Source organism: Colossoma macropomum, unplaced genomic scaffold, assembly GCF_904425465.1.
Source record: "Colossoma macropomum unplaced genomic scaffold, Colossoma_macropomum, whole genome shotgun sequence".
NCBI lineage: Eukaryota > Metazoa > Chordata > Actinopteri > Characiformes > Serrasalmidae > Colossoma > Colossoma macropomum.
Window position 1 is genome coordinate 37,683,021 of NW_023494785.1, and position 17,130 is coordinate 37,700,150.

At 40.1% G+C, this 17,130-nt stretch overlaps 1 protein-coding gene across 1 annotated transcript; it reads left to right on the forward strand.

The window, feature by feature from the left end:
• The first annotated feature begins 7,855 nt into the window (after positions 1 to 7,855).
• On the forward strand, positions 7,856 to 16,877 carry LOC118814603. Its single transcript, XM_036580303.1, has 3 exons — positions 7,856 to 7,968; positions 14,167 to 14,503; positions 16,067 to 16,877. The coding sequence occupies exons 2-3, from the start codon at positions 14,172 to 14,174 to the stop codon at positions 16,875 to 16,877; spliced, it is 1,143 nt and encodes a 380-aa protein (XP_036436196.1). The 5' UTR covers positions 7,856 to 7,968; positions 14,167 to 14,171.
• Positions 16,878 to 17,130: the final 253 nt, after the last annotated feature.

Genomic DNA, 17,130 nt, shown 5'->3' on the forward strand with positions numbered 1-17,130 from the left:
AAATCATCATAAACCAAAAGTTTTATTCTGTACAGATAACTCAGTCCTAAATGCACCTTTAGATGTGTCCTAATGCTACCATTGGATATGGGGTCCCACAAGGTTCCATTCCAGGGCCAGTAATTTTTTCATTATATATGCTCCTTTTAGGTAGTATTATTCAGAAATATTATATTTAATTCCTTTTGTCCCCCTATCCCCCCATCACTCAGTGCAAAAGCGTCTGTTAGCTGACATAACAGGAATGGCAGTTGGTGCTGATAGGAAACAATACTTTTCAGAGATCATATCTAGAAATCATTATAGACGCAAAGTTTTATTCTGTACAATTTACTCAGTCCTAAATGCACCTTTAGATGTGTCCTAATTCTACCATTGGATGTGGAATCCCACAAGGTTCCATTCTAGGGCCAGTCATTTTTTCATTATATATGCTCCCTTTAGGTAGTATTACTCAGAAATATAATATTTCATTCCTTTGGCCTCCCTATCCCCCATCACTCAGTGTGCAGGCATCTGTTAGCTGACATAACAGAACTGGCAGTTGGTGCTGACAGGAAACAATACAGAGATCATATCTAGAAATCGTCATAGACCCAAAGTTTTATTCCAGGCAATTAATTTAGTCCTAAATGCACCTTGCCCCACTTTTGTCGCATCCCCAAAAAATTGTGAGACAACTCATTGAGAAAATCAGGTCATATATCAATCCTTCTGTCTATCCTTCACTTGATCTACAATGTTCTGCTGTCTTCAATCAGTTTGAACCTGTCTCCTTCTGTTCTTTGAATGACATAGCATCTCAAATGGACCCTTCAGCCTGTCCCTGTGATATCATCCCTTCATGTCTCCTAAAAGAGTCATTTGATGTGATAGGGCCCAGTGTTCTTTGTATCATAAATGCAAGCTTGTCCACGGCCAGCATTCTTAACTGTTTTGAGCATGCCATTGTTCAGCCTCTTCTTTAGAAACCACATAATCTTTACCCAATCTTAACCCAAATATTCTTAGTAACTTTCGGCCTAATTTACATTCCTTTCTAAAATATTAGAAAAATCTGTTCTCTCTCAGCTGATGTCATACTTAACACAAAATGACATTTTTGACACATTTCAGTCTGATTTTAAAGCTCTTCATAGAACAGAGTCTGCCTTGCTAAATAAAAGTTACAAATGACTTACTGCTGGCTTCTAAGAGAAGCTGTGCTGTACTGATGTTGTTAGACCTTAGCACTGCCTTTGACACTGACAATGGCATTCTCATTAAAGGCCTTGAGCTCATGGTTGGCCCAGACTGGTCCAGACCTTACCTAAGCAATAGGAAGTTCACAGTTAATGTTGGAATTGACCTTTTCTGTATTGCTACCATTGGATGTGGGGTCCCACAAGGTTCCATTCTAGGGCCAGTCCTTTTTTATTATATTTGCTCACTCTAGGTTGTAGTATTCAGAAATGTTTCATTCCATTGCTATGCTGACGACCTATCTTCCATACGTCATCTTAGTGAATGCCTCAACCATATAAAAATATGCATGGCCAATACTTTTCTCTAGTTAAACAACGAATATCAGAAATTCTTCTTTTCGGCTTCTCTAAATTATTGAAAATCCATATAAACCTCAGCGCACTGTCAAAATATGTCAAGCCCAGACCTCAGATTTGATCAGCGAATCAATTCCATTATTAGGAGTAGTTTGTTCCAGCTCAAAGAAATCTCTGAAATCAAGTCAGTTCTCTCTGTTCAGGCTAGGGAACAAGTCATTCATGCTTTTGTATCTTCTTGCATAGATTGCTGTAACTCCCTGTACTTTTGCATAAACAGGAATTCATTGGCATGATTGCAACTTGCACAAAACGCAACAGCTAGAAACTTGACTGGCACCAAGAAAAAGGACCACATCAGTCCGGTTTCAGCTTCACTCCGCTGGCTTCCTCATGTTTACCGAGGTGATTCCAAAATATTCTTATTTGTTTCTAAAGCATTACTTTGACAACCACCACCCTATACTCCCTCAATCACATAATACCACCAGTGCTAAGAGGGCAAACACAAGGTTCCTCCAAGTCCTGTGAAGCGCCACCACATCTTTTCAAACTGCCAACGTCATTGGACCACTGGGCGCACTTGGAGGAACGTGCCAATAGCCAGTTCTGTTACATCAGCTATGGGGGAGGGGGGAGATGGGGGGGGGGGCATCCTACCTACCCCGAGAGCAAGGCCAATTGTGCTCTCTTGAACTCCCGGCCACGGATGGCTGTTTCACAGGCATGTCAAACTGGGGACATTCCAGGCCAAAGTGCTGTAGAGATTAGCGTCTACCTTCATCTAACGCTCTGAATTCAGTTCATGAAGTCCTTGCTAATTAGCTGATGAGCTGAATCAGGTGTGTTTAATGAGGCAGTGTGCTGAAATGAGTGCAGTGTTTTGGCCCGTGAGGACTGGAGCTTGACACATGTGCTGTAGCATCTCCAGGGATTTAACTCAACGCTAGATGGTTGCGCCACTCGGGAGTCCCTCCTACAGTTTTTAGGCCTAGACTCAAAACACATCTATTTACCATGGCATTTTAACTTTGTGTGTATGCTTTTGTCATGTTTTATGTTTCATTTTAGCTTTTTTTTAACTTTGTACAGCACTTTGGTCAACATTGTGTTAAATATGCTATATAAATAAAGTTTACTTACAAATCACTTTAATCTGGCACATTTTCCACATAAGGAACTGCATTTCTGTTTAGTTCAACTGACAAAAATGCTAATTCCTAGCGTCACCGTTATCTATCAACACTGTTTAAATGAAGACCTAACATCTGTTTCTTCAAATATTTTGAAAAAGTCTAAATCTTTCATAGGATGTACTTATGTCCTTATCTGACTGTATATGTAAAGGTTAAAAATAAAGTTCTACATATTATTGAAAACACATTAAAATGAAATGTTTTAGTGCAATTTGTACCTGATGTTGTTAAAAAAGACATTGTTATTAGTTGAAAAGATTGCTCACAACAAGTAGCAATCACAGTGAAGGTGAAGGACCTTCCTAAAGTTCTCAGATACAGGACTGGTAAACAACATTTGAATGGAAAAACTTAGCAAAGACTTCTTTGATAATACGCAAGTGGAAAGGTTATGGAGCCAGAACTAATCATCCTGGGCAAGATGCCACGCAAGATTTCTCTCAGACTTGACTGCCTCTCAGACAGTCACTTGAAAGGAGTTGCAGGATGATCTGAAAGCAGCAGCTACGCAGAGAGCAATAAGCAATGAGCTGCACTGCAATCATCTCTGTTCCTACACCCCAGGCAAAACTGATCTGTTGAAAAAGAAGCCCAGAAATGTGCATCTAAAATTTGCATACAAGCATTTAGACAAATGAGAACTCTTTTATAACACTGTATTCTGATCAGACAAAACAAAAAAATAAAACTCCTGGGCAATAACTCAGCTCATCATGTTTGGAGAAAGAAGAGTCATTCGTATGATCTGAAGAACACCCACAGTGAAGTATGAAGGTGGGAGCATCATAATAGCATTAGACATGGGTGACATTTTAGACTTATATTGGGAGGGCAAGCCATCTCAGTCAACTATATAGTCAAGTATAAAACCTATATTTAGCAAGTAACCTATAAACGATGTCCTACAGCATCAAATGCATTGACTGTTTTTTCCAAGTCCATGTGATCAAAGCCGATTTCTTCAGCCCCACACTTGTCTCCTCTTTGGAAAATCCATAGCAATGACAAACAAATGCCAGGTCCGCTTCAGTGTTTGCTGTGGAGTTGAGAATGTTGTTCAGTGCGATTCGGCTTTCCACGTCATTTCCCTGAAACCGATCATGGATTTCTTGAACGTTTTTTTGTCCAGTGCACCAAAATACAACTCCTTGTAGTAACACATAGCAGAGTTAGCATCTGATTCAGTCACTGTCACTTTGTCAGACCTCCTCTGTAGACGCTGTGAGCCTCGGTAGTTTTTTTGAGCGCACAAGTCAACCGTGAGCTTCCGGAGTTTTTGAAAGTTGCTGTCTGTTCCCATTGCTAGCAAAGTAGAGACTGTGCTACTAGCTGGGCTCTCAACCATGGCATAATTTAAACTTGGTGACTGCAGTGCATTCGATAGTATATAAACCTTCTTCGAGAGGTAAAAATGCTCCAGAATTTACCACACAGGTTCAATGCCGTGTGCTGGGGAGACCATGGAAGGCGTCTGGCTTTATCTTGGCGCTCATGGACCCCCTCTTGAATTTGTTTAGCAATAAGTATGAGCAGCCTGAGCATCTTGAAATGGGAACATCATGAGGTAACAGTGTGTGCACCATAGGGCACACCTGGTTCTATAATTTGGCCTCATATTCCTTGGCCATTATACAACCATGCAGAGCAATCACCGGATACAAGCAGGTCGGCACCACATGTAGTAAAAAGGAGCGAGAGAAAACTCGTCAGGCCAAATTGCCTGTACCCACCGCTCAGGGGTCCTAGATTTTGTTCTCTTTGCACTAGATTGTACATCTTTTTGTTGCAGGCTGGGATAAAATCTAGCTTTGTGGAATAAATGACGTGCAGCTGCTGTTAAGATTTGGTCACAGAGGTACTTTTTCATTTCTTTTCCAGCTTTGTGTGTTTTTCTTAGCAATTGTCCTCTTAAGTGTGGCTCTATTGTGGTATTTATTTTTAAGACTAGCTTTATTTGGTGAAACATACATGAAACTTTTGATATTCAGCTACAATTGCAAAACAAGTGCCAAGAAACAGCCAATCAAAACGCAAAGAACATACTGCACGATTACATCAAATACTAATATGACTCCAACACATCGTGGACAAGAAAATTAAACATTTTATATAACTACAAATCAAACTAGAAAGGGAAAATTTGCAAATGAACTTTAAGTTGGTTTGACAAAGCCAGCTAATTGTGCTTCAAAAGTTATAGCAGTTAAAGAACAATGTTAATTGTTTTTGATAACTTAATTGGGTTTATTGGGTAGTTGCTATAGTGTTGCTGTGAGGTTGCTATGGTATTCCAGCTCATTGTTAGGACCTTGCTTGGTCGTTTTGCAGGCCAACTTAACAATAAGAAGATTGAACCAGCTAGCATTAGCACTAGCACTAGCATTAGCCACCTGTTGCAGGATCCTATAAGCAATTAACAACATTTACAAGAAAGCCATAACTAGCCAACCACTTTAACTGTAGGAATAAAATGTTATGTTGGCTTCCCCACACCAATCCCCCCCAACCCTGTCCACAAATAATGTCCTCGAATATGACGTCCACAAACATATTCTCGACTCATAATGGGAGCTTGAACTCAGATCGCACAGTCCAGCAGTTAGCCAGCTAGCTACAGGTCATGGATATGATGTCAGTGCTGAGCATTCAAATGTTGACCACAATATGTCCGTGATCTACATGTCATAAGATGAACGCCTGAGTTTTCAAACATTAGCTACTTAATTTCTAAGCTTTTTCTCTTTTTTGCACTTTTTACTTCCCATTTCGAGAGCGGCTAAATAGAGCTTGGTGGTCTATTTCTGTGGGGGGAGGTGGGGTTGCTCAAGCATTTAGGACTGAACTACAACAAATAGCAGTGTCGCTCACCACTGCCACTGCATCCAGGTTGTTTATGTTGCAGCAGCTCGAACTTTTTGGAGCATTTATCTACTATTAAATAGTATTAATTTAGACATATTTCTTGAATATAACACTGGTAAAGTAAAACACTGGTAAAACAGTGCAAATATAACTTTTACATTTGAAATCATATTGACAGGGCTTCAAACTTAAAGTCTGTCTCTGAATATTACTGGAAGCCATTAGCATGTTAGCTACCTGCCCAACTTACTCTTAAAAAAGACTTGACAAGTTGTATTCAGACAGGATTAGTTTTACATGTGGAGGAGGGGTAATTTATTATTTTTTTGGTGTTTTTCAGTGATTTTAGTTCTTGTTGAATCCACCATGTCACTTATTTTTATGGACTACATCAGTAAAGATTCAGGTGCCTTTTACCATCAATAAAACGAGCCATAGAAATAACATTGGTTAATATTAATCATGTGTGAATCAACATGTCAGTAAAATGCTATCATATTCTCTGGGAAAGGGGTTTCTGAAGGAAAACTAGCTAAACACAAACTAAACTAGCTAAAATTCAGCTTAAACATGCAAAACATTGTAAAATTATAGTTTGATACTGTTTGATTTTGATTTTTGATTGCAGTGATGTTGATTGTTGGCTGTGAATTTCCAAGCTAATGATGATGCTCATGACACAGCTAATGCCAAAAAAGCACATGAGCTTATACTACATTCGACTTGGCATTTTTGATCCCGAGCTACAACAAGAGAAAAACATGGACGCCTCCAAAAAAGTGAGTATTGTTAGCAACAAGCTAGCCACCCTGCTAGAAAAACCAGCATAGAACAGCATGGCTGGTCACCAGTAAAACCAGCATATGTTGTGTTTTGAATGCTGGTATTCAGGTAAGCCAGCATGACCTTGCTTGGTGACCACCTAAACCAACAGACCCTTATGACTTGTTATCAACTTTTTTTTTGACATTTTGTATAAAGCTAACTGTTAATAACCAATATGATTTACAAAGATAGCTAAGATTGCAACATAAATTGGATATTTAAGTAGTCAGCAACATGCAGAAATGTTTGACAATTATAACAAAACAGATCATAAGAACTCATTATGTCTCAATACAAGTGCATTTATTATCAAGCGTATCTTGACCACCTTAACATGGCAAAATAGCGGACATATTGTCTCAAATTGAGAACAACAGACACTTCTGCATTTATGTATGTACACTCTCCAAGCACTTTATTAGGAACACCTGTACACCTACTCATTCATGCAATTATTTAATCAGCCAATCATGTGGCAAAGTATGTAAAAATGCAAATACAGACCAGTAGCTTCAGGTAATGTTCACATCAATCATCAGAACTGGGAAAAAAAATATGATCCCAGTGAATGTGCCATGATTATTGGTGCCAGATGGCAACAGACAGAAATGCTACGGTAACTCAGAGAACCACTCTGTACTATTGTGTTGAGCAGAAAAACATCTTACAATGAATAACAAATTGAACCTTGTGGTGGATGGGCTACAACAGCAAAAGACCATGTCGGGTTTCATTTCTGTCAGCCAACTTTAGAAAGCTGAGGGTGTGGTGGGCACAGGTTCACCAAAACTGGACAGCTGAAGACAAGAAAAACGCCGCCTGGACTGATTAATGTTGATTTCTGCCGAGGCACATAGATGGTAGAGCCAGAAAATGGTATCAACAGCATGAATCCATAAACCTAACCTGTCTTGTGTCAACAGTCCAGGCTGGTGGAGGTGGTGTAATGGAGTGGGGAATGTTTTATTGACACACTTTGGGCCCATGCCGATCAATCATCGCTTCAATGCCACAGCATATTTGAGTATTGTTGCTGACCGTGTGCAAGCCTTCATGGCCACAGTTTAGCATCTTCTAATGGCTATAATGCACCATGTCACAAAGCAAAAGTTGTCTCAAACTGGTTTCGTGAACATGACAAATGTATTGAAGGTGTCAGTCCTCTTTTATAGCTGACATAAGGGACTAATGGGCATTCAACCCAACTTGACTCACTTGTGTAACTGTTTTTGTAGCTGTCATAAAATTACTTAGTTAAAGTTAAAGTCCTTTTCGTTTTCTGTTTCTGTTATATTGTCCACCCTCCATTACATGTGCATCTCTGTAAACTTGGTGCTTTTTCACTGCTGCCCTTTGCACTGGGCTAATGGAAAGAGGCAGTATATACTAACATTGACTCTATTGATATGTTTGCTCAGGCTTTAGGAGGAAGTCAGGGGAGGCAGATGAAGACAGTCTTTGGAAGTGAGCTCAGCCTAGTTGGAGACAGTGTGTGAAGGAGAAATTACTGTAGACCAAAAATCCACCTTTTCTCATCAAATCAGGTAAATATTTTCTTTAAATGTATTTTTAATATTTCCATATGCACTCTATGGACACTTTATTATATGCACTAATCTAAAGCTGTACCTAATAGTCCATCTTTTCCAGTCAAAAGTGTAATTGCAGTAGATTATTTTGTCGCTGTCCAAAAAAAAAGTGTGTCCCCATTTTTGTCGATTTTTATTTTTCTACATCATTTCAACACTTGGAATAAAATCTCTTTGCATTGTCTTACATTAAAGAGTAAAAGTGTTTTTGCCTTCTCCTGTAAAGTTACTATTTTGGAGATACTTGTTTTTCTTTGGACAGCGATGATTTATAACTTTGGGTTCATAAAATAATTGAATTATTGAATAAAGCATCTACAAATATACTTTGGTGCATAGTCTATATAATTCAATATATTGCATAACAGTGCTGTGCAAGAGTCGGAGACTACATCTCCTTTAATTGCCTGTCAAAACAGCCATTGAGAAAAAATTACAAAACATATAATTAACAGAAAATTACACACAAGCCTCAAAAACTAAATCTAATGTCAAGTTTACCGTGTGCACTGTTCACATTTATAACAGCTTCCATTCTTTTCAGATGACTTGCTTTCAGTTCCTCAAAGAAATTAGAAGATGTTAGAAGATGGTTGCATTTTTGTTAGAAGATGGTTGCATTTTCTGCTTTTTTGATCCAAATAATCCCAAACACATTCAGTGATGTTGTGGTCTGGACTCTGCAGTGGTCAGTCCATTGTTCTGAGAACACCAGCAGTTTCTTTGTTTGATAAGCACATCTTGATCTTCTCAGAAGTGTAATTTGGGTCATTATCTCAAAGTGTAGGATGAATTTTTCCCAAACATTTGCTGTATGATATATTGATTTTTGTTTGTTCTTATTAGCAATAATGATGCCTTCATATTGTTTGTATTGTTATGAATGATGCCTGCCTTGTGGATCTGAAGCAAGAGTGGAGCTTGATTTTCTCCTCTCTCTCAAAGATCACAGCTTTAAGTGCTGTTGATCTGATGGGGACAGTGTAGGTGGTGTGCCAGGTGTTGCAGGTGGTTGTTAGGAATCCCATTTTCTCTGCATCTTTTAATAATTTTTTGAACTCCAGATCTGGAAATGCCTCTTTTTTGGTAACACTAAGTTACAGATTAATAAGAAAATAGAAAATTACCATATAATTTTTAGTTTTCTACAACCATGATTATGACCATAATGTTTTCATGCTATTTTGTTGGTTATTACTAATAACAAGTTAGTAATTGTAACAGAAACAAGTCAGTAATAAAATGGTAAAATAATGGTAATAAGGTGTACTAACCCAAAATAACAATCATTTTCTGGTTATTACTAAGTAATAAGTTAGTAATTGTAGCAATAACCAGTCAACAAGTACATCTTGTTACCATAGTATTACAATATTATTAACCACTTATAGCTGATCTGTAAAATAAAGTGCTACCATTTTTCCTTTAGTTTTCTCCTTCCTTATGCTGGTGGATAATCTTATATCTAATGTCCTCCGAAATATCTTCTGAAAAATAAATAACTAGATTTTAAATGCTTTTAAAATCTAAGGTGCCACTGATTAGTGTTAGTTGTCACCGGTCACTGATTGGCCGTTGCTTTTCTAATGAATCTCCTGTTATGTAGTCCGGTGGAATATCAGGTCCATGTTAGTCACTCCTAATTGATTAACTGTAGTAATTAATTGTGCAGAAACTGAAATGTGTCTGAATATCAGCGGGTGAGAGCCACAGTGAGATGACTTCTAGCTTTCCTACTCGTTAATTATTCCAGCTAATCGATTTATGACAGCAGGGAAACAGTGAAAGAGATGCAGACCCTGAGGTTGAGACACGTTGAAGAGGAGAGTGGCGGATTAAGAGAGATACCGCAATCGCTGCTCATTATTCCGAAATGCTCTCGGGCATTCCAAACCTGATTACTGTCATTAGCCTGTTGAAAAGGTCAGACTCATTATGATACGCAGACAGGTGGCATATTGAGGGACTGTGGAGTTATATTAACATGTCTTTTTCTTTTCTTTCTCTTTCTTTCTTCCTTTATTTTATAGCCTGTTGTCTGAGTGTGCAATGAAATTACCTGTCTGTCAAAGCTGCGAGGGGAGTTCGCGGCCAGCTCTTTGCAGCTGTATGTGAACTGTCTGGCTTTTTTACCTCTCTCTTTGCTCTTGACAGACAGCAGCAGCGAGTCTCTGCTGACGTTTGCCTCGTCAGGCTCCCTGAGAGATCTCGTTCCATTTTCATTTCTTGCATAGTCTACGTCTCCACTCCTACTGTTCTGTTCTTCTTAAAGCGGTGGGTCGGCCAAAAATTGAATCCCACTTTCCTCAAATATTGTCGATCAGCCAAGACAAGTTTGGTTTCTTAAATTTTGGACTGGCTAATTGGACACCCCTCATAAATACTTTAGTTCAGGTATTTCAGCCTATAACAGGGGTCAGCAACATGCGGCTCCGGAGATGCATGCAGATCTTTTACTGTCCTGTTGCGGCTCCTCAGCAGAATTAGATATTTAGGTAAAAATAACGTAATCTTCCTTTGCAGTCATATAGCTCTGCTGATCATTCAGCACATTTTCAACAATAAACTGTCTTAAATGCTGGAGTTATACTATGTAAAACTGCTAATTCACCCTTTAACCCTGAAGGTTGGCACACAGACTGCTGGTTACCATAGCAATGCAGACAACCATCTCAATTAGCTAGTAGCTAACAAGAGGCAAAGAGAAACATTTAAGACGAATGGCCTCATTTGCATTTATAATCACTCTAGCTCGTTTCCTGATATGTTTAATCTGCAGCGAGAAACTGTCAAACACTAAAAAGGTGCAAAGCTGAAATCAGCCCCTCGTTTGCCAGCTTCTTGTTTGAATTTTCCAGTTCCACCTTAAATGAGTGCAGCAGATGCCTCAGGCATTTAAGGTAGAAGTAAGGTAGAACGGGAAAATTCAAACAAGAAGCTTGCGAATGAGAAGCTGACTTCAGCCTCTCCAGAAAAAATCAAATGTTGAGAGATGTTTTACATGAAACTAGCCAAGTCAGAGTTTATTTATATCTGAAAAAATAAGGTGAAAAATAAGGTGAATAGTGCTTTTTACAACATGTTATAGCAGCTATACAGAAAAATATGGGTTCAAGCCCCCATGAGCAAACCAATGGTGATAGTGACAAGAAAAAACTCCCTAAGACCAAGAGGAAGAAACCTTGAAAGGAACCAAGACTCAAAAGGGGAGTTCTGTATTATTGTATGCTATTGGGTGTTCTGGTCAACAATAATAAAAGAGCAATATGAACAAAGAAAAAGGTTTTTATATTAATATGTTTTAAATAAATTAAATAGAAACTAACATTATTCTACTTTTGCGGAAAAGTTTCCTGCCAGAGATGTGAGAAAAGCGGCTGTAGCTGAGCTTAAAGCAGAGCAGTACGTCTGCATTTTCGTTTATATTATATTTTTTAGCCTATACAAGCACATTAGCATATACTAAGACATATTTACAGCCAAAATGGTAAAATGCACATAAAATGTTGTTGCTCCCAAGATGGTTTGATTTTTATTGAAAGGACAAAATGGCTCTTAACATTTGGATTGCCGACCCCTGGTCTATTACTAACAGGTGTATAAAATCAAACACTGGCAGTAGAATGGGATCTCAGTGACTTTAAACATGGCACTGTCATAGACTGCCACCCTTGCCATGCTAGATCTACCCCAGTCAACTGTTAGTGCTCTTATTGTGAAATGGAAGTGTCTAGAAGTAACAACAGCTCAACTATGAAGTGATAGACCATGGAAACACACAGAGAATGGCCACCTAGTGCTAAAGCAAGTAGCATGTAAAAATCTTCTGTTGCATCACTCACAACAGAGTTCCAAACTGCCTCTGGAAGCAACATCAGCACAACAACTGTGCACTAGGAGCTTCATGAAATGGGTTTCTATAGCCGGGCAGCTGCACACAAGCAAACACAAGATTGCTATTCGCAATGCCAAATGTTGGCTGGAGTCATCTAAAGCATGTTGCCATTGGACTCTAGAGTAGTGGAGCCTTAAATAATAGACAAATTTGTTCTCTGAAGTGACAAATCACACCTCACTATTTGGCAATCTGATGGACAAATCTGGGTTTGGCAGATGCCAGGACAATGCTACCTACCAGTATGTATAGTGCCAACAGTAAAGTTTGGTGGAGGTGGGATAATGATCTCTCTGTGCTAGACAAAAAACATCCAGTGAGCAGCATTCCTTTGGGCGGACATGCTTTGTTTATGGGAGAGGTCAGAGGAGAGTGGCTAGACTTCTTTTGAGCTGACAAGAAGGCTACAGTAACTCAAAAAACCAGTCTTTACAACTGTAGTGATCAGGAAGGCATCACCACATCAAACCTTAAGGTGGATGGGCTACAACAGCAGAAGACCACATTGGGTGCCACTCCTGTCAGCCAAGAGCAGGAATCTGAGGCCACAGTGGATGCAAGCTCACTTAAACTGGATAGATAAACATCACCTGGTCTGGTGAATCTTGATTTGTGTCGGGACATGCAGATGGTAGAGTCAGTATTTGGCATAAACTGCATGAATCCATGGACCCAACCTGCCCTGTGTCAACAGTTTGTGTGGGGAATGTTTCTTTGCATGCATTGGACCACCTAATACCAATCAAGCATTATTTCAGTGCCACAGCCTTTCTGAGTACTGTTGCTGACCATATGCATCTGTTTTTTGACACAATGACCCATCTTCTAAAGGCTACTTCTAGCATGATAGTTTTGTGAGAAAAACATCACTCTATGTCTTTGGTTCTAGATACATTGCTGATTGCGAGCAGGAGTGGTAGCATGACCACAATCCAATCAAACTAAGCTATTGCAGTGAAAATTGTCCCACCTCACTGCCCAGTGAAACCAGAGATATTATAAAGGAAGAGACCGGTCACTGGTTGGAAAAATAATGGGAAAGCTCATAGCATGCAATGTGGTAATGGAGAAAGTTGCGCCCTTCAATAAAAAGAGCTAATCGGCTTGCTGGTTAAGCCACAAGGGGAAAAAGCCCCTATGTATTCATAGCAGACAGAACAAGCTAAAAAAAGGTGTGTTTGTTTGTTTTATTTAATGCTACAAAGTATTTATGCTGTTTTTATCTGATTTATTCAGTGATTTAAAATATATTTTTGTTTGTAGTTTTGTTTTTGTTTCTGTTTGTTTGTGGTTTGTAGGCCTTTCCCCATTTAAAGAGACAGGAGCCTGGTCTTGTATGATGTAGGACTGGAAAAAACTGCCAAAATATCTGTTGACTTTACTACCAGAACGTTAGTTTCATTCAGTTGTTAGAAATGGAAAACAGTGGCAGCTTTATGCCGTGATTCTTCACTATAAACACTGTAAAACTGCTACATACAAGGTAAAATATATCACTGCTGTCAGAACAAAACCTTGTATCTCCATTTTGTCGCTTTTCAATTTTTGACATAATTTGAAAATGCCCATTACCGTTTACATTGCGTGCAAATTTCATGATGAATGGACCAAAAGTAATAGCCCAAAGTGATTTGGAAAGGAAAAAAATTTGGTTTCATTGACTTACATTAAAAGTAAAGTATGTTTTTTCCTTCACCTGTAAAGTTACCATTTCGGAGATATGAGGTTTTGTTCAGACAACAGCGATATATTAACATCTGCTACAAGCTTCAAATTAAACATGGAATATTTTTTACAAGCTTCAAATGTCTGTGATTAATGCAGAACGGCTTAAAAAATGTTCGTGTGAACTGCTATTAGCTTAGCACCAACATAATATTAGCATCTCATGGGCTGCTAGCAGACATTAGCATTATTGTTGAGGTGTTTTTTTTTCCTTTTATGCCTCAAACTGAAGGCTTAGCTCTAATAATTACGGTTTACTATTGCAGAAACCTTATAAGCAAGTCTTGTGTGAGATTACTTAACTACTTGGAACTGGGCTGTGTCATGATTTAGGGTGTTAAATGCTAAACTAGGTGCTATTTGCTTCCAATATTGTGAGGTATATTAGCTCATAGCTCCAATGTAGAACTAAAAAACTAAACTTCAGACATCAACTTTTAGCTGAAGGACAGAAAATGATGGAAATTGTGTACATTTGATTTTTAATTAGCCAGACTACCACTTCAACCATCTCTTTTCTATCTGTTTAACAGGCACCATGCAGGTGTGGCTGTTCTCCATGGCCCAGTGTGTGTTGTCAGTGTCTGTGATCGGGGCGAGCGTCAGGCTGTGCATGAGCAATGCTGGTTCGGATGCAGGAGGCCGTGGCAAAACTGTTTCTGGCTGTCTGAAGCTGTGCCTGGCCGGGGTGGGGGCTGTAGGGGGTGCAGTGGGGGTCCCAGTCAACATGCTGCTGAACCTGAGGAGCCCACAGTGCCTGTACACGTGCATGACGCTAGTGTGTAGCCCCCTGCTGATCAGACAGTTTACGATGTGGCTGCTGCTGCTGATGACACTCAACACTCACCTGCAGTGCCGACTAGGACACAGGTGAGCTTAGCGGCTCCTGGGGTGGGATATGCTCAAGGACAGGCTTGACACCAGGCTCCCATGTGCATGTTATTTTTAAAGTTTTAACATGTCCTCCCCCACTTCAACTCATGCCTTGTTACACAAGTGGCCACTTGAAGTAGTAGAGGACACAGAAAGCAGTGGATTATTCGGTTAGAACACATTTGCCCTCCGCTAGGTTAACCTCAGTGAGCCACACAGCTAACCAAGCAAACTCCTTTTTTAAGTTTGAACATAACGCACATAAGTGTGTGGAATATTGCTTTGTTTGGCTGTAGGTTAATCACTGTGTAGTGATTTCTTTTTGTTGTTGCTAGCTGTGTAGACTTTAGCTTGCTAACTAGCAGGCTAAAAGAGTTTGTTGAATTGAATTGAATTGAATTGCTTGTTCTAGCTTTGTCTGCCATTTTTTCAGGTTTGGAAAAAAAGAAATGCATCAGGTTACATTAATTTCTTGGTAAGGTTTACTGCTAAAGTTGACACTTGCCCTCTTTGGGCTGATCTACTTCACTTGAGCTAATAAAGTAATGGAACAGCCATCAAGATGGCATGGATGGGGAAAATGGCAAGGCCAGGTGGACGAGGGCATGTTAAAACCAGTAATGGAATGGACAGCTGAAGATGTATGGAGTATGTTAAAAGAATAGTTTGGCCAAAAATCAAATTTAGGCTATGTTCACAACACAAGGCTCATTCCTCAAATCCGATTTTTTTGTTCAAATCCGATCTCTCTGACATGATGGTTCACGCTCGTTTCGGTAAGTGATTCAAATCTGTCATTAATGTAAACGAACCGGCGTCCTGAAATGACCCGTATGCACACATCTTACTCAGTAACGTCACATGAATGAATCACGTGCATCATCAGCAAACTAACTAACGAGCAGAACGAGCTTCGCTGAGAAGATAATTAACTCTGATCAGCTCTCAGCTTCATTATTAGAGCGAGACGAGGGCAAAAAGGGTGAGATGTGTTGCTTTTCCACCGTTTACAGGCTTTAACGTCTGTTCAGTGCTGCTGCCATGGTAACGCTGAATGATGGCGCACGTGCGCTGGAAGAAAAGCACATGAATTCCGATCTGAGCTTCACATTAATGGCCACGAATCAGATACGTATCTGATCTAGGACCACATAAGAAAGTGGCTCAGGTCAGATTTGAAAAGATCAGATTTGTGTCCACACAGCCCTGAAAACATCAGATCTGAGTCACATTAGGGCAAAAAATCAGATTTGTGCCACTTCAACCTGGTAATGTGAACGTAGCCTTGGGGAATTTTTCCCTTACCCAAATGTAGTCAACCAGCCAAAACCTGGACGATATTTAGCTTTCAAGTGGCTGCTACTACTGTTTTTAGCTATTCATACTTTTGTCTATTGTTATAGGTAGCCTAATTTAGGGATGTGCACTGCGACTACTTGTGATGTCACTTGTGATGAGAGTTAATGAATGGCTATTTACAGCAGAAAGGGAAAAGGGAAAAGGGTGTTAGGAGGCTAAAACGTGAAAACATACTCCAACTTGTTCTTATCTCTCTTCCAGATACTCAAGCCTGGTGACCCGTCAGAGAATGCTTTACCTTGTGCTCCTCAGCTGGGTTTGCTCTGTGGTCACTGCCTTCGCCCAGTTCATAGTCTGCAGCTCTCTGGACACTTGGCAAAAGGAGAGCACATCTGAGTTGGGGTTGGGAGATCACTTGCAGTCTAATGAAACCTTCCCCAAACCCCCTCCCAGGTTACCTTACCCTCAAGGCTCTGTGATTGGGAAGTACCTCCCTTATGGCGGGTTCCTCTCCAAGTTCCTGGTGGAGGACATGCACAACTTCACCTACGAGGAGATCCACAGCAGCCATTGGGGAGTCTGCGCTCCAGACACCATCCTGAGCCCAGTCTTCTTGGTCTGCGTCTATGCCGTCACTGTCTTCCTTGTCCCCTTGCTTATCCTGCTGGCTGTGTACCTGGACCTGATGTGCTTCATGCCTCGGCAAGCTGCAGGTCCTTCCGAAGTCCAGAAGAGAAGCTCCAGCCACTCTCGCTCTCTGGCTCTGTCCTTGTCATCCCTGATTTTCCTGTGCCTTCCTTTGCACATCATCCATATTTTGCGACTCTTCTCTCTAAGTGGTCAAAGACCAGACTGGGTGACTTCTGTGGCCACCATCCTCTTCCAGGCCTATGGCTTGGTCCCTCCACTCCTGTTCACACAATTTCATGATAAGGTGGCCACTGTAGGTTCTTCTCTGGCTGTGACATCAGTATCAGCCAGCTCCTCACAGGTGAAGCCCCTAAGACTGACTCCTTTGGAGTTCTGTCCACCTGGGCGGACAGCAAAGGATGCAGTAGTTTTAGGGATGTGAAGCAACTATCAGGTGAATCAGGTGTGCTTAATTAAATGGCTGAGATAACAAAGTCTTTCAGAGTAGTTTAAGGCTCTAGAGAAACTTATACTGCAAAAAAAATCTTAACAAGGCAGAAAATGTTGAAAATGAATAGATCTTGCTATTTTAGTGACAGATTAACAGTGTAGACTAGATTTGTATTTATGAGCATGGCTGTAGTCACCAAAGTCTGGGGCTTCTGTAATGTCAGAAGGCTTTTTTTCACATATCC

Excerpts from the sequence above, each read along its gene's own strand:
- LOC118814603 (XM_036580303.1), top strand. The coding sequence starts at position 14,172 with ATGCAGGTGTGGCTGTTCTCCATGGCCCAGTGTGTGTTGTCAGTGTCT. Across the intron at positions 14,504-16,066 it reads CAGTGCCGACTAGGACACAG|ATACTCAAGCCTGGTGACCC; the intron begins GTGAGCTTAGCG and ends TCTCTCTTCCAG.